Consider the following 17,320-nt stretch of genomic DNA (forward strand, 5'->3'; position numbering starts at 1 on the left):
AGTCCCCTTCCCGCGCTGAGCCTCTTTTCCCCACTGCACCCGTATGAGTCCCAATCCACCCCCTGAGGCCCTCCCCCCACCAAGTCCCCATCCCCTTACTGAACCCTCTTCCCAAACTGAGGCTGCATGTCCCCATGGAGCCCTGCAGTGCTCTCAAAGCCCCCATCGCTCACCATCTCCCCACACGGAACCCCCTCTCTTCACTGAGCCTTTCCCCATATGAGCCCCCATCCTCTGAGCCCTCTCCCCTTCAGAAGCACCTGGTCCTGAGGTCCCCAGGGGACCCTGGAGCACAGGGTGGCCAGCCCTATACTAGCACCTCACCTGAAACTGGCCTCGATCGAGGAGTACTTGCCGTCCGTTCCTACCAGGATCCCATCTGCTTTGTTTCCGACGGTCATGACCATGTTCACAGGCTCCCTGGGGAAAGAGCTCATCATCAGGGCTCTCTGGGTCCCCTCTCCCTCGGTCCCCCCTCCTCCCTCTAGTCCAGTCAGGCCCTGTTCTATAGGCCCTAAGGCAGAAGCTCCTCTCTCCAGCAGGGCCCTGTCAACAGCCTGATTCTGGCCGTGGGGCCGCACACCTTTCTCCCTGCACCACTGTGGGGCCCTCAGGTCCCAGCCTGAGATCTACTGAAGATGTACCCCAGGCCTTGCACCGGCTACCTCCTGGCCTCCCTCTGCTGTTTTCCTCTGGCCTCAGCTCAGCTCCAGGGCAGACCCAGCAGGACTCAGTGTCTGCCCTAGATTTCCGCAAGGTTCTCCTAGGCGGTAGGAGCGGTCACTGACGGCAGAGCTGGGGCCAGTGGAGAAAAGAAATATTCCCGACAAAAATCTCCTCGCCTCTTACTCAAGTGTGTCCTCTGTCCCCAACTCCCCAGACACCACTCTTATGAGGGTTACAGGGACCCTAACCACTGCTCATCTTTCCTCGGACATCCCATGGGCACCTCAGACTTAATGTGTCCCAAACTGCCCCAGATCTGCCTCTTGTGGTCTGTATCTCAGTGGGTGGTCCCATCAGAAGCCTGGATGTTATCCCTGTCCTTCCTCCCTCCTGTCCTCAGTGTCCCCACCCCCTCCTAGAAAGCTCTTAGACCTGTACTCTCTCTCCATCCCCTCTGCTGCCTCCACAGCTCAGACTCTCTCCTGACCTCACCCTCATTGCTCACCTCGCCTGCAGACTGGCCCGAAGCATCCGCCACGGGGCAGCCAGTGATTCTGTTCCGGCCACGTCTCATCCCAAGACTGGCTTACAAACTTGCACTGGACTCTACTGCACTAAGGATAAAGCCCAAAGTTCGGGGCTTTGGTGCCCAAGGGTCTGCTTGGCCTGGGCGCTGCCGACGTCAGCAGTCTATCTCGGGCCTCTCCATCCATGAGCCGCTTCTGTTCCCTCAGTGGGTCCTACACTGCTGCTGGTACCCAGGCACCAGGTCGCCGGTGTGAGAGCTGGGGGCAGATGCAGCCTTGCCCCAGCGTCAGCAGGTGCAGAGTGAGCTGGATTTCAGCACAACCCCTTCTCCCTTTGTGCTCTGCTCCGAACTCAGGGCCCCCAGTGACTCTTCCCTCAGTGGCAGTGCTCTCCCACCCCACTTAGCTCCTGCCTGGGCTTCAGGATAAACATACAGTAGGAAGACTTCTCTGGCCCCCCGGCTCAGGCCCACACTGCATTCTGCCTGCTCCTTTAGCGTCAGCACTCACACTGCGATCACCCCTTCCATGTTTGCCTTCCCTTCTGGTCTGGGAGTCTGTGAGCACAAGAGTAGTGTCCATCCCATTGCCCCCCTGTAGCCCCTGCATGTGACAGAGCAGCAGACCCTGAAGAAGGGCAGAACATTCCTGTCCAGGGGTTTTCACAGCGTCCATCACAGCCGGGCCACTGTCCCAACTATACAGATAGAAACACTGAGACTCCAAGAAGAGAAGACGGCTCCCCGAAGCGCAGCAAGTGTGCTCACAGGGCTCCAGCAAGCCTCAGCTCTGGTCCCTGAGACCTGGGGCCTCAGTGCCCCTTCCACACAGTGAGAGGAATGGGCTCAGGGTTTCTGCGGCCCTTCTCACTGCTACCAGAGCAGTGGCCGTGGTCCTGGGACCTCCCGGCTTGCGCCGGTGCAGCTCCCAGGGCCCCCGCACAGCACTCACTGTTCTTCCTGGCACCAGAAGTGGTTCACGGCAAAGGCGATTGCAACGAGGACCAGGAACACAGCCACGGCAATAAGGCCCTGCATCCAGGGCTGCAGGTTCCCCAGGCCTGGAAAGGGAGGAGTGGGGGGGCGGGTGCTGCAGCGGGCTGGGCACAGTGGGGCTGCCAGTGCAGGTGGGGCCTCAGGCCCCCCGGGGCTGGTTAGAGGCTACCAGCCTGCTGCCAGGACTAGTGGAGACCTTCTGGGGAACGAGGACCCATCTGACCCCTGGGCTTATAAAAGGGACCGTGGTTTGGAGGAAGACAGGATTGGGAAGAAGGAAAGTAGCTGAGGAGGGAACAAGCCTGAGAGAGCAGCATCTGAGGTCCAGGGAGCCCAGAGCATCCCCTCACCCCCCCACCCCTCCCCCGCTGCAGTGGGTCAGTGCAGGGCCCCCGGGGAGTGCCTAGGCCCCAGGGACCAAAGGGCAGCCCCCTGAACAGACGGCCTTGGCCTTTCCAGTGAGGGTGGCTCCCTCCTCCCTGGCTCCCAGGCTGAGGCAGCCCGGAACTAATAGGACTAGGCTGGCATCTGGAAGGTCCTGTTTTGTAACAGAGGTTTCTGTGGGGTTGGGGAGGCGTGGGAGTGCAGGCGGACGGGGCTGCTTGGCTCGGGGTGCCAGGAGTGCCCAGAGAAAGGGGTGGGACAGAACGTCTTTGGAAAGTCAAGACAGAGGGACAAGCTCTCCTCTGGGTCTTGGGGGCCGGGAGGGGAGCTTCAAGCCTGAGCCCCTTTTGTCTTCTCTGGCTCAGCGCCCCGGGGACTGACTGGGCCAGAGACCAATTTGAGGCCCCTTCCAGGCACTTTCTCTGCCTTTTGCCCCTTGCCCCTTGACACCACCTCTAACCCTCAGGTTTCCCAGAAGTCTCTGCCCTCAGCCACTGGCAGCCCCAAAGGGCTCTCCTCTCCCCGGAAATCACTGTGCTCTGTGAGCCCGAGGGGGCCTGGCCCCACAGAGGACAGACACACAGTAGCAGTTAGAGGTCTCAGGAGGGGAGAGAGGCCAACAGGAGACTTTTGAAGAATCCTGCCTCCAGGCCAAAACACCTGCCTCCCTAGTGCCATCCTGTATCTTGAGGGGCCCAGGCTGAACATCAAAAATCTCATTCTGCCTCACTCCTGCTCAGAAGTCCTTCCTTGAGTCTACCCGAAAGCTCTCCTGCTGCAGGGAGGCCCTGCCTCTTCTCCAAGCGCTCTCTGAGCCTGGCAGGTGTTGGGAAGGAGGGAGGGCTCTGGGAACTCTGTCCTGCGGCCAGGTCAGCCCTTGCTTATCTCCTTGGATAACAAAAGATACGCAGTGTGCTTACTGTAAGTTCCATACTTGCCAAAAAGCTGTATTTTGGACTCATTGTTTCCCCAAAAAACAATGGTTCAGACCCGTTGTCTCCTCAGGTCAGTGGTTACTCAAGGACTGGGAGTTAGGGCTTAAGCCCTGGGAGGCTTGTCCTTGCTTCTTCCAGACCCTGCAGCCAATTCCTTCCAGACACACCAGGGACACTGCTCCTCCTTCCAGGTGGCTCTGGGATGAACATATAGCATAAGGGGCAGAGCCTGGGGCAGGAGAGAGGTGAACTGAGCCCTGTCCCTTCTTGCTCTGCTGTGTGACCCACACAAGTTACTCCACCCCTCTGATCTTCGATTCCCACAGAGGGCTTCTAAGACCTGAGAGACAGAGTTGAAGCAGACATGCGTGAGAGCTCAGGGCATCTGCAAAGGAGGGGTGCATTGGGAGCATCTCTGCCAACCTGCCCTGGACCCAAATCCCACCGGCAGACTCCCCACAGCTCAGGGCTGACACCGGATGGTGGGTGTGGTGCTTTACCAATGTGAAGCCCTTCCCCACCCCTTAGTGGTAGCTGCCCTGGGAGGTGGGTGGGGCAGGTTTATTGTCCTCATTTTATGGATGAGAAAACTGAGTCTCAGAGAGGGACAGTGATTTGCTCAAGGCCACACAGCAAGACAGAGGCAGAGCTGGACAAAGAGCTCAGGCACATGGTGGGGGCCACATTGGGACACTTGTCTTCTGGGTAGGAAGCGGAAACAACTTAGGCCAAAGCCATGGGCAAATGCCTGACAGCACTGCCCACCCCTGAAACAATCCTGCCGTTGAGAGTGGCTCACACACTATTCCCACCCCCCTTATAGCCCCCAACGCTCTGTCCTCAGCAAACAGCCACCTCTAGGGCAATTCCTGCTCCTGGAACGTGGGTCTCAACTCCCCTCCCCGACCCTAGACCCTAGATCCAATATTTCCCCTGCTGCCCCCATTTCTCACTCATGGGAAACAAGTCACAGACAGAAGCCTGTGTCTGCCTTTGGAGATTCCTCTGGCTAAGCCCGTCCCTGCTCCCCCTCCAAAGCGTAGGTGCCAAGGGTGATGAGACGGGCCAGAAGGCCACCTCTTCCACCCCGGGGTTCCCAGCACCCAGGCCGGCCCTCTCCGTACTGCAGCCCCTATCCCCACCCCAGGCTGGCCCAGGCCTGTGCTACCTTGCTGACTGCTGGCGGGTGGCACTGCCGTAAGCAGGCCCAGGATGACCAGGCAGAGGGCTGACATGGCTGCAGGCAGCTCCCGGGCCTTCTCTCCGGCTGCTGGAATCTGGACTCCTGGAGCTGCCCTGGGGCCTGTCGGTGTCTGCTGAGATCAGCCTGGTCTCCGTCTGACCCTGGAGGAGAGGTGCTAGTAAGGAAGGAGGAGAGGGAGGACGGAGGCGGGAAGGTGGAGCGAACCTGCCCTCCCTCCCATGGTAATGTGCCAGGCCTGGCCTCCCCTGGCTGGAGCCCAGCCCACTCAGGCTGGCTTTCGAGGTCATCTTCTAGAGACCATGGGTCTGAGGTCCTGGGAGATGTGGGGAGAATCGGGGCCTCACCTCCAGGCCTCAGGCCTCCTGGAGTCTTGCGTCAGCTCCCCTTCCCGGCAGCGGGGCTGGGCTCTGGGGATAGAGTGACACATTCTTCTCCTGCCTTGAATGAGCCCAGTGGGTGGGGTCTCTGGGAAGGCTGAAGGTGGGGTTAACTAATTTGCTGGCTGGCTCTGGGACACGGGGAAAATCCCGGAGGCTAGGGAAAGGTCAAAGCTCCCCCTCCCCGAGAGCCTGGCCTATTTCCTGTTCTTCCCCTCACCTGTCCCCACTCAGCCAAGCCAGACCCCGGGGCCCCAGTCCTGGGGCACAGCCCTGGCTTCTGTCCCTGCACTCCCTGCCCAGCTCAACAACTCTCTAAATGCAGCCTCTCCCATGGGGATCACAACAGAGGGCCTGAGGGTCCCAGTCCCAGCCTTCCCCACCCAGCCCAGCTGACCTGACCCAGGTCAGCTCCTCCTCCTGGCCCCAGAGGTGGTCCCCGGAAGCTGGGACAGGATCTGGGCTTGGTCAGAGGCCTCTGCACACACCTTCTGATCCCTCTCCACCCATCACAGGGAGAGAAGTAAGTGAACACAGCCCTGCTCTAGGGGACAAAAGAAGGACACCCCAGGTAGAAGGTCCAAGTCTGGGGCCCTGAACCCCTGGGCCCTCAACTCCTAAGATCCCATGGAGCCCATGAGACCCTCCAGCTCAGGAACTGAGAATGACCCAAGTACCTGTCGAGGCCCCGGGCCCAAGGGCCATACTGGGTTTCCTTTCTCCCCACCCCCTCCCCTCCCCCAGGAGTACAGGAAGCCAGGGATGCTGGAGTTTGGCTTCACAGATGTCAAGAAAGAAGGAGGCAGAAGACTGGGGCAAAGTCTCAGAGATGGAGGGTCCCCAGAAGCCAGGGCGTGAGCTGGAAGCCCCTCCACAGCGTCCCTGCCCAGAAGCCACCAGACGGCTGCTCACAAGACCTCCTGGGCAGCCCTTTCTACTGCCAGTGGTAGCACCCAGACATCATGCCTCGTCCCTGCTTCCTGTGTGTGTATGTGTGTGCCCACTACCATGGGTGGTACACACAGCCATGCAATGACAGGGTCTCAAGGTGACGTAAGGGAACGTGGCTTGGAGGTGAGTGATGCCTCCTATACCTAGACAGTTGTTGTCTGTCCTACCCCAACTTGGTGTCTTCAGAGTGTTACGGCACAACGTTTGGCTAGAGTAGGCACCCTGTGTGTTAATGAACAGCCAGGGAATCACTGATTAGAATGCAGGGAACTGGGTTGAATGTAACAAACAACCACTGACGCCTTCTTCTAAGCAGGGGAGTCACAGGGTCAGATTTGCATTCAAGAAAACACCTCTGGACAGCGTGGAGAATGAAAGGGGAGCACAAAGACCGGAGAAAGGGAGGTCATGGGGAAGCTGCTATAACAGCTGGAGACGCGGGCTGCAGCAGGGCAGGGCAGAGGGGATGGGCTTGAGCCATATTTAGGAGGATTAAATGGACGGGACATGGTCACTAGAACACTGATGAGCTGGGTGTGGGGAGTGAGGGATGGAGGGAGCTGAGGGTCATTCCCAGTTTCAGGCTTGGTGGTGCCTCCGAAGGGGCCAGACCAAGTTTCAGGAGGTAGGGCGGGATGATGAGCTACAGGTTTAGATGTACTGTGCTTGTGGATGCTCCAGAGGGAAGCACCAAGAAGGCAGTGGGATCCCTGGGTCTGGAGTAGAGAGGCGCATTTTGGGAGCCGCCTTCGGCATGGCGTTCGTAGCTGAGGCACAGGAGCACGTAGTCTCCCAGGTGTGTCTGTGTGGGTGTGTGCACGCACATGCAGCAAGGAGAGAGCCAGGGCAAGGAGGGAAGCAGTGAGAGACCCAGACGCAGTCGAACGCACAGGGTCTTTCAGAGGAAGAGGAGTCAGGGTGTAGCAGGAGGGGAAACTCCAAGAGAGTGGATGTCCCAGAAAGTGTGGAAGGTGAGATCCAAGAAGAGATGACAGGCAGGGACCCCCATCCAGCCAGTGCCCCCCCAGAGCAGCCCAGCCTCTCCCATCAGTCCCCAAGTCCCAGCGCCTGCCTCTCTCATCCAAGCACCCCCCTTCCCTATAGAACCCAGGGAAGGACAAGAACTCCCTGGGCCATGCTTGGGGACCCTGCGGGAGGGGGGTGAGCAGGAAGGACATCAGGTGACCAAGAGGAGGAAAACACACCTCCCAGGTCAAAGTCCCAAGCTTTAGAGGAAAACAAGTTGTTCCGGAAAAGGGGGGTGTGGGTGGACACTCGGCTTTGAGGCTGGTCCCTTCTCTCTAGGTGTCCTCATCCAGCTGAGGGGAGGGGGGGTCATCTCCCCAGCTATATGGACACAGCCCTGGGTCCCCATGGTAACAAGTTGGAGCCCCTGCTGGTCTGGCTTGGGTCCAAGATCTGGACTCAGGCCTCAGCAGCCCCACAGGGCTGGACCCCGTGTCCTCATCTCTGAGTCACTGTTCCATCAACGCTCAGTTCCTCCCTCCTGTTCCCAGCCCAGCTCTGCCACCCCGTGTCATCAGGCCCCCTTATGCCCTCCACAGAGCTAGGTCTTGTGTGATTACCCTTCAGAAAAGCCAAAGTGGGCCTCACTGCTTCTAGGTAGGGGTCCCCTTTCTCCGCACCCCATCCAGCCTGCCATTCCACTTGTTGCCAGCAGGTGGCAGAGTCTAGCCCCGATCCCAGACTAGTTGGGGAGGGGATAGAGGGGAGCCAGTTTGCAGCGGAAGGTTCTGCAACTTCCTCTCTCCAGCGCCCCACTTCCGACCCCTTCCAGGGGTAGTTTGAAGGAAGGGAGGGTGGACGCTGACAACTAAACGGTCAGTGATGCTGTGAACAGCGCACCTGGCATGCTCAGGCCTATGCTCTAGGGAAGCGCTACAGCTAAATCGTTAGGGACGGCGTCCTGGCGGGGCTGATGCTAGGAAAAGTTTAGCTGAATTGTTGGAACTAGCAGAGAGACAGCTTGGGGGAAGGCATCCAGGCAGAGAGCTCAGCCTGAGGAAAAGCACGGAGGCACGTTCTCGTTGGGGCTTAGAGCACAGAAGTAAAATGTTTTTTAATTCATTCTTATAATTCATCTTGCTAATGTCTTTGCTGCAAGCCCGAGAGCTCCTGGAGACCTTGTTTTATTTATTCAAACAGATCCTACTTAAACCCCTTCAGGGCTGCCAGCTACTCTTCAGATGATACGCAGTCTTCTTAGCATTGGCTTGAAGACCCCACCACCTGCCCTTACCCTCCTCTCCAGCTTCATCTGGCCCCAGAGCCTTTGTCACTTCCTAACAGCAGCCAAGCTCTCTCCTGCATCAGGGCCTCCTCCACAATCGCTCTTCCCCTGTGTTTGCCTGGCGGATTCTAACCACTCCTCCAAGTCTTGCATTAGGTGTCACTTTCTCCAAAGGGCTTTCTTTGATCTCCCTTCTCCCCCATCTGAAGTCACTCCTTCTGTGAGTCCCCTGCTCATCTCTTCACAGCCGTTATCACAAATTGCGATGACATGTTGATATGTGTGTTTACTCATTTAGTCTCTGTCTCCCTGGAGAGAAGGCATCTTGTCCATTTCAGCCCCAGCACACTAGCACTGAGCACACACACGCAACAAATGTAAGTCTCAGTATATCCAGCGCCTACCTCTGGCCCGGCAGAGAGCAGCTCAGAGAATGATTGTTGAATGAGTAAGGTATTTTAGCTCTAGTCAGGACCTTATCTTTCTCTGTCCTCTAGCTGTGGGCACAGAGCGTGGATCTGCTTCATCTCTGGGTGAGAGGAGACAGGGTCACGGCTGTTCAGAGAAGCTGGACCTGGCCAGCCCGGGATGAGCATGAGTTCCCATCCCTAGAGGTGCACAAGCCAAGGCTGGGAACCAGGTCCCCCAGTGGGGGCAACTACAGAAGGGGTTCTGGCCCTTCCATCTCTGGAAGCCTGTGATTCTGTGACTCTGTTAAAAGACTATGGTAGATTTTGTATTTTAATCAGGTTCTGAGGAAGTGGGCTGGTTAGGGGTGAGTCTCTCTCCTCTCAGACTCAGCATTTGGTTCCCCCAACTCACTTCACTTAGCACTCCCTCCACAAGAGCCCATGGGCAGTACTCGGTGCACGAACTTGCATGGGAAAAACATTACATCTGTATCTCACTAACCTCTAACTGAAATTCACCATATTCTGCCATTGGGAATGAAGGCATCAAACCACAGTCCCTCTGCGACCTTTTCCTGTCACCACACAATTGTTGCAGATATCTGGATGGATTATTTCTGCTCATCAGTATGGAAATATAACAGTCATTGGGACTAGACTTCCACTAGGTCTTATCATAAAGTACATATAGTTACTATATTGCAAACTTGTATTTTTAATATTTTAATAACTGTATTTCAATGTAATTGGTTTCCTTGCAATGCCACGCATTTTATTTTATGCATTTTAGAACGTTACTGGGCTTCCCTGGTGGCTCAGTGGTTAAGAATCCACCTGCCAGGGACTTCCATGGTGGCACAGTGGTTAAGACTCCGCCTGCCAATGCTGGGGATACAGGTTCAAGCCCTGGTCCGGGAGGATCCCACATGCCACGGAGCAACTAGGCTCGTGCACCACAACTACTGAGCCTGAGTGCCACAACTACTGAGCCCACATGCTTAGAGCCCGTGCTGCACAACAGGAGAGGCCACCGTAGTGAGAGGCCCACGCACCGCAACGAGGAGTGGCCCCTGCTCGCCACAGCTAGTGAAAGCCCACGTACAGCAACAAAGACCCAACGCAACCAAAATTAAATAAATAAATTTATTTAAAAAAAAGAATCCGCCTGCCAATGCAGGGGACACGGGTTCGAGCCCTGATCCAGGAGGATCCCACATGCCGCAGAGCAACTAAGCCCGTGCATCACAACTACTGAGCCTGCGCGCTAGAGTCTGCGAGCCACAACTACTGAAGCCCACATGCCACAACTACCGAAGCCCGTGCACCTAGAGCCCATGCTCCACAAGAGAAGCCATTGCAATGAGAAGCCCGTGCACCACAACGAAGTGTAGCCCCCGCTCACCGCAACTAGAGAAAGCCCGTGCACAGCAACGAAGACCCAACGCAGGCAAAAATAAATAAATAAATTAATTAATTAATTAAATAAAATCTCAAAACTAAATAAATAAAATCTATTCAAAACTAGCTAAATAAAAGCTTTACTCTGAGAAGGGGTCCATAGACTGCCCAAGGTTTCCACGGCACAAAGAGTTAGGAAGTCCTGACACAGGGAGTCTGGGGCAGGTCTGCTCAAAGCAAAGCCACACGATCTCAAGGTCAGACCTGAAGAAAGATTGGCACTTTCTGGACGGAGGCTTTCTGGGGCTCAGAGCTGGGGGCTACAGTCAGATTGCCCATAGAGGGCCCCAGTGCCCTGGGGGGGTTGGAAGGAGCAGAAAGCAGAAAGGAATGTACTGGCTGGACTCCTGGGTCCTAGGCGACCCCACTGGGCTGGTGAGATTTAGGGCCAGGACCCCCCAGTGGGGGAAAATCAATCACCTCCTGCTGCCCACTCACTGTGCCAAGAAACTAAAGGGCTGGCCCTGGGCCAAGAGCCCAGCCTGCCAGCAGAGGTCCCAAGACCAAATTTTTGCCCAGTGGTTCCAGCCCGGCCCTGCTCCCCTGCCCCAGGCTGTAGGTCAGCAGTGGAACCACATGGTGGGTGTAGTTTCTAGAATCACGGTCTCTCCTGGCTTAAAGGCTCTTCCTGAGTAGCGTGATCTTGCCCCTCATTTCTCAGCTGGGGAAATCGTGACCCAGAAACACATAGTCACTAACTGGAGGTCACACTGTGAGTTATCAATAGTAGGCAAGATAGGGCTAAACCCCAAGCATCCCTATGTCTAGCCCAGTCCCACTGTGAAGCACCTACTTGTTGGTCAGTTTCCCAAACAGCAATCGGCTTGCTTTCATTCATTCACTCAGCACACATGTACTGTCTCCCACGGGACTGGAGACACAGTAGTGAACAAGGTAGAGCTTCCATTATACTATTATCTAATTACCGTCGCACCTAATATTTCAAAGGAGATGGAAGGGCACGAAGAGTATATAGATGGGTATGCCCTCTAGTTTACGAAATCAAGAAAAGGTAGTATTAAGTCTAAAATTCACTTCTTCATTCATTCCGCAAATGTTTACTGAATGCCTTCTGTGGACCAGGCACTCTTCGAGATGCCAGGGATACAGCAGTGAACAAAACAAAGTCCCTGCCCTCACAGAGCTTATATTCTAGAGAGGTTAGCCAGGAAGCAAACAAATAAACAGATAAAATAGGTCACATGGCAGTAGGGGAAAGGCCAGATGGGATCAGGAAGATGGGGTCCTGGCAGCGGGGAGTGTGCTGCTTTACACAGACACTTCAGGGAAGGCTCCTCTAGAGGTGACATTTGAGGAGAGCTGAAAGTGGGGAAACAAGGTATTCAGCTGTCAGAGGGGAGAGGATTGCAGGCAAGGAGAGCAAATAGCACGTACAAAGGCCCTGGGAAGGAGCACGGAGGGAGGTGTCCCTGTGGCTGAGGGAAGTGAGCGCAGGGACAGGGCAGGAGAGGAGGGTTGAAAGGCTGCAAGAGGCCACTCCTCTGGGGCCTGTGGGTGCCAGAAGGACTTCAGCTTTTAGTCAGACTGAGACGAGAAGCTCTTCGAGGACTCTGAACACAGAAGACGTGATCTGGCTGCTGTGTTGAGAAAAGGCCACGGGAGCAAGAGGACCAGAAGCAGGGAGGCCGGTTAGGAGGCTACTGAACACTCCAGGCAAGAGGTGCCAGTGGCTTAGGTCAAGGGCAGCCACGAGCTGGGGATAACGCGATCTGAATCTAGGCGTCTTTTGAGGATAAAGCGACATGACTTGGAATGTGAGGGAAAGAGGATGGCATCAAGGTTTTGAGTCTGCTCAGCGCGTTGGGCTGAGATGGGGAAGGTTCAGGAACACTGGCCATTCTTGCTCAGAAGGGGCAGGATTTGCGAGTTTGGTTTGGAGACGGGTACATGCATCTGGAGTTAAGAGGCAAGGTCCAGGCTGGACATGTACATTTGGGAGATGTGGGGCAGCTATGTCAAGCTCCCCTGGGTCCCAGCGAGAGAAGATCTGAAGTGCTGAGCTTGGGCAGTGGTAGGGAGGAGCCCTTCCAGGCTGGGTAAAAGCCTATGGAAAGGAGCCCCAGCAGGAGGAACTGATGGAGGATGGGCTTGGCCGGAGAGCAGAGGGTGGTTGGGAAAGGGGTCTTGAGGGCCTTGCAGGACCTGTTAAGAGGTTTGGTCTCTACCTTACAGAGGATACTGAGCCATTATGGGGTTTTAGGCGAGGAAGTGCCATAGGCAGTCTTGCATTTCAGCAAGATCTCTCCAACCACAGCTTGAAGAATGGGTTAGATAAGGCAGGAAGCTGTAAGCAGGCTGTGTATGGGGGTAGGGGAGAAGGGGGGCGGGAATCCAGGAGAGAGATGGTGTGGCAAGGCTTAGAGCAGTGCGTGGAGAAAAGTGGGAGGATCAAAGATCAATTGAAGGGGTACAACTGGCAGGCTGCGGTGACCGCATGGATGCAGGGAGGAAGGGCCTCCAAAGAGAAGAGTCAAGGCGGCACCCTTGTCCCCACCTTGGACAATGCTTGGATGTTGGTGCTGGTTTTTAAACCAGAGAATACTGGAAGAGCAGCAGTTTAGGAGTGAGGAGAGAGCATGTATCCCTTCATTTAACAAAACACTCAAAGTGTCTGTTCTGTGCCAAGCACTGTTCTAGGCACTCCAGCTACGCAGCCCTGCCCCGGGGGAACCCACATGTTAGTGGATAAGACAAGCAATGAGCAATGAAGCATATCCGGGCTTCTAGTGCAGACAGGCTGAGTTCGCAGGGCCTGGGGGACATCTCAGGATGCAGCTAGGGGTGTCGGTCTGGCGTTCCTGAGAGAGATCTGAGCTGGAATTAGAGGTTTAGAATTTAGCAGCTCATGAGTGGTGGCTGAGGCCTTAGGCAGAGATGATATGGCCACGATAGGGAAGGATGAGCCATCAGGCTGGGACCCAGCCTTAAGAAATGCCCTAATTAATATGGGGACACGCGTGTGCGTGGGGCTGATTCGCTTTGTTGTGCAACAGAAACTAACACGATATCGTGAAGCAATTATACTCCAATCAAGATCTATTAAACAAACTAACTAATTAATTAATTTTTAAAAAAAGAAAGAAATGCCCTACTTAAATGGATGGAGCGTGGGTCTCCATCTGAACTGAAGGGAAGGTAAGCCGCACATACGGCCGTTATGCCCGTACGATCTACAAGCATCGGGCATGCCTCACATTTCAGGGCCTTTGGAGTCATGTAACTGATTTTATTTCATCCTAGCTAAAACCGTTTTCTTCCCTTGTTACTAATTTTGCCATTGGTCTATTAAATATTTGGAGAAGCCGAGCTCCCAGCCTGAAAAGGAGCAGCCTCAGAGGGCTGTGTCTCCAGATCAGAGAGCGAAATTGTGCTCTGTGCCCTCTGAGCGCCGAGCTGGGGATGGTGAGAGGAGTCACACAGAGGCTGGGTTTGGTTCAGTGAGAGGAAGGCTTGTCTAACAGAGCTGTCTAGTGATAGCAGAGATGACTCTGAAAGGTGCTCAGCTCCCCGTCACTAGAAGTGTGCAAGCAGGAGCTGTGAGCTTGCAGGGGGTAGAGCACAGCAAGGGGCAGGGGAGGGATGAATAGACTTAATGCCTAGTCCCTGGGGACCAGGAAGTGTGAGCTGAGGGTCAAGGCTATCACCCACCAGTAGTTGTGTGATCTGAACGAGGCTCTTCATTTCTCTGAGCCTTCGTCTCCCAGCAGTGCTGCCCAGATTGGTTGGAGGGCAATGCATCTGAATACCTTGTAGCTTTAGATACTTGATCAATGTTAGGAGCCCCCAGATTTGAACAGGGTGTCAAGTGTTTGAGCTGTACTGCTCTGTCCCAAACCGCTCCTTTTTCAGAACGGAAGCACCAGCAGGGTGGAGAGGGGTACATTCTGCTGGCCACATATTCACCACCTCTAACTCGGTCTAGAAGGAACCACACCCAAACCATCGGGCCACTTCACGCTTGGAGCTTTTATCTGAAAGGTCAGACTTTGACCTTCAACATGAAAATAACTTTCAAAGGCTGCACGCAAAAGTTAAACAAAATGCAATTGCAATTTCACAGTTGGGAAAAGAAAAACATGGGGATTTTTTGGGGGGGGGATGTGGTTTAAGGGAGGAAATACATGAAAACATTCATTGGTGACCTGGGCTGAGTTTGTGTTGGTTTGGTTTTTTTTTTTTTAATATTTTTCTAATTTATTTAATTTGGTTGCACCGGGTCTTGTTTGTGGCAGGCGGGCTCCTTAGTTGTGGCATGAAAACTCTTAGTTGCGGCATGCATGTGGGATCTAGTTCCCTGACCAGGGATCAAACCCAGGCCCCTTGCATTGGGAGCTTGCAGTTTAACCACTACACCACCAGGGAAGTCCCTGTCTTCTTGTTCCTTCCAGATTTTCTATAACAAGGAATGTTTGTTTGGGGTGGAGGGTAGGGGGCAGTGGTGAGAGATCTTGTAGTTTAAAAATAAAATAAAATGTGCATTAAAAAGGCAAAATCAAGTTACTTTTCCAAATTTTTACTGATGCCCTTAAATAGCCCAAAAGTTAACCCAGAGTCTTTCTTTGCCATCCCTGGCCAGGCAGGGCCACTAGAGTTCTGTGGAAGAGCCCAGTCCGTATGGCTAACTGGAGGTTTCCCCCACCATACTCTTCTACAGGGGCCGCTCAGGTGCCAGGACACACACAGGAAGCACCTGGGTCCTGCCATCCAGCTCAGTCCGTGGTGACAGAGAGGCATGTCCCATCAGTGATGCTGCCACTTCTGGAAGGAATGCTTACTGTGGGCCAGGCTCTGTACCAGGCGCCTCAGATCCGTTGCTCATCTAATCCTCACAACAGTATGAGGGGAGTGCTATATCTCCATTTTACTGACAAGAACACTGAGGTTCAGAGAAGTTAAACTCGTTAAGTAAATGGATCCAGAACTTGAATCCACATCTATTTGATTCTAAAGCTCTTAAGTATACATTACAATGTCTCCTCACATAAACAAAACAAAACCAAACAATACTAAAAAGCAATGAGTTCTGTGAAGAAGGTATACAATTAGAACCCCAAAGAAGGAGCCATTAAACACCCCTGGGAAAAGGAAGAATCAGGGAAGACTTCCAAGAAGAGGTGACATTTGACTTGGGCTTTGAAAGATGAATAGGAATTTACCAGAATGGCGTAGCACACAACCAGACAGAATGGATGTTCAGTAGATATTAATTGAATCAACTAATAGAGATTTTAACTGAATTTACAGATGAAATAACATGATGTCTGGGATTTGATTCATCATAATCCTTTTCAAGGACAGGGAGTGTGGGGAGGGATGAAGGTATAAATGAGAGAAGATTACCCATGTGGACAATTGTTGAAGTTGGTGATGGATTCCTGTCATTTATTATATGATCCTCTCTATTTTCATGTATATTTGAAAATGCCCACAATAAAATGACGGTAATGATCCATTTGTGCCCACTCACCCCAAGGATCTGATGAAATAACTCAGTAAACATTTACTGAGCACCTGTGTACCCCCAACACACTCTGGGCGTGACGGAGGCACCAGTGACACACTGTCCCAGCAATGACCAGCTCACAGACAAATAGGGAGATGAGGCCAGGATTTAAACATGGGCAGATGGCAGGCAGCACCCAGATCTGTTTCAAGGGTCTCTGTGAGTTCAGAAATAGGAGAGACCCCGGTCCGGGGCGGGGCGGGGGGTGGACAAGCAGATGCAGCCTCAGATAAAGTTTAACACACAGAAGTGTTACTGGTGGTGGGAGTCTACAGAGAGGGCATCTTGGGTTTATACAAAGGCTTAGAGGAGGGAAAGTAAGGATGGATGTGGAACACTTGGGGAGCTCAACAGGCCCTTAAGAGAGTTTGGAGGAGAGAGAATGGGGCCACATTTTTCGCTCAGCTCTTAAACTAGCCTATTTTTTAGGATACTCCCTGGAAAACACAGCAGGGGGTGGGCACAGGACCATACCTGCTCCCACTTCCCTCCCCGAAACTCTGTCCACACCCCCAGAGCATGGGGAGCCATCAAAGTGAGTGACGGCAGGCTAATCACGGCCACTTGGGTGTGAGGAGGGTCCCTTGTCTCTCTCTGAGGACCCCAGCAGGGACAAGTGCAAGACAAAAGCGGTGCCTCCCCCTCCTCGCTTGCCACTGCCTTCATTAGCATCAGACAGAAAGCCTGCCAGCCAGGCTCCCCGCTCAGCCGCAGCCAGGCAACTGGACCGGCAGCCCAGCTTTGGCTGAGCCCCAACCGAGCAGATGTGAACCCTGAAGGGGCCTGTGGCCAACCCTGGCCCCCCTCCTCAAAATATAACCAAGCCAGGCGATCCCCACCCGGCTCTGCCCACCCCATAAGCCTCTCCTTGCATTGCCCCACGGAACCTGCTGCGGCCGCCAAAAAGCCAAAGGGAGTCCAGTAAGCGTATGATCCCTGAATGACAACTCCTAGGGCGATGGAACCTGAGGATCGTAGAGACATCAACGTCTACCTGTCATTAGACTCATGGAGTCGAATCTTAGCTCAGTTCAGGGTCATCACAGCATGTTGCCCCTTGTTTGGACCGCTGCTCTAGAATGCGTCATTGCTCTACAACAGAATTGCAGCCTCAGGACCTAGAGTCTTGAGCATGGAAGGCAGGTAGCAGGCATCGTAGCTGCGAGGTCCCAGGAGGTCCTGGGAGAGATTGCCTGGGGGCTTGGGGCTGGGAGTGCCAGTGTCTGTCTGGATCCCACCTATTCAGGGGTAGTGGGGAAGGGGCGTGAGAGTGATGAGGAAGCCTGATAGCCCATTGAAGGCGGCAGCTCGCGGGGGACTGATGGAGAAGGGGCGGAGCGCTGAGAGAAGGAACTGGGGCTGCCGGTGTGGGAACGGCCAGAGGGCAGAAGGCCTGGCCCCCGCCCCCCGCCCCCCGCCGAGATCCCACAGAGCCTGGGACCCGGGAGCACCACAGGTCCCAGGCTGCTGGGGGTGAGCTGGGGAGGGCTGAGGACCCTGGGCTCCCGGGTCTCAGCTGGCTGGGCTGTCACCAGACATGGGGTGGGAAAGGGTTTTCTACCCTGGTCCCGTAACTCCACTGGGTCTCAGAAACTCAAGGGTCTTGCAGGGGGCAGGGGGTGGTGGCAGTTATGGGAC

The 17,320-nt window shown here is 54.6% G+C and overlaps 1 protein-coding gene across 1 annotated transcript in view; it reads right to left on the bottom strand.

Moving 5' to 3' along the window:
- PDZK1IP1 (PDZK1 interacting protein 1) overlaps nt 1–5,153 on the bottom strand; it is a 5,793-nt gene extending 640 nt beyond the window's left edge. The window contains exons 1-4 of the mRNA XM_024739365.1: nt 5,056–5,153; nt 4,676–4,851; nt 2,145–2,253; nt 325–420 (exon numbers count right to left, since the gene is read on the bottom strand). Of these exons, the coding sequence (XP_024595133.1) occupies nt 325–420; nt 2,145–2,253; nt 4,676–4,742 (272 nt within the window). The 5' untranslated portion in view covers nt 4,743–4,851; nt 5,056–5,153. The remainder of the gene's footprint in view (nt 1–324; nt 421–2,144; nt 2,254–4,675; nt 4,852–5,055) is intronic.
- Nucleotides 5,154–17,320: the final 12,167 nt, after the last annotated feature.

Source organism: Neophocaena asiaeorientalis, unplaced genomic scaffold (genome assembly GCF_003031525.2).
Source record: "Neophocaena asiaeorientalis asiaeorientalis breed wild unplaced genomic scaffold, Neophocaena_asiaeorientalis_V1.1 scaffold138, whole genome shotgun sequence".
In the NCBI taxonomy this organism is placed as follows: Eukaryota; Metazoa; Chordata; class Mammalia; order Artiodactyla; family Phocoenidae; genus Neophocaena; species Neophocaena asiaeorientalis.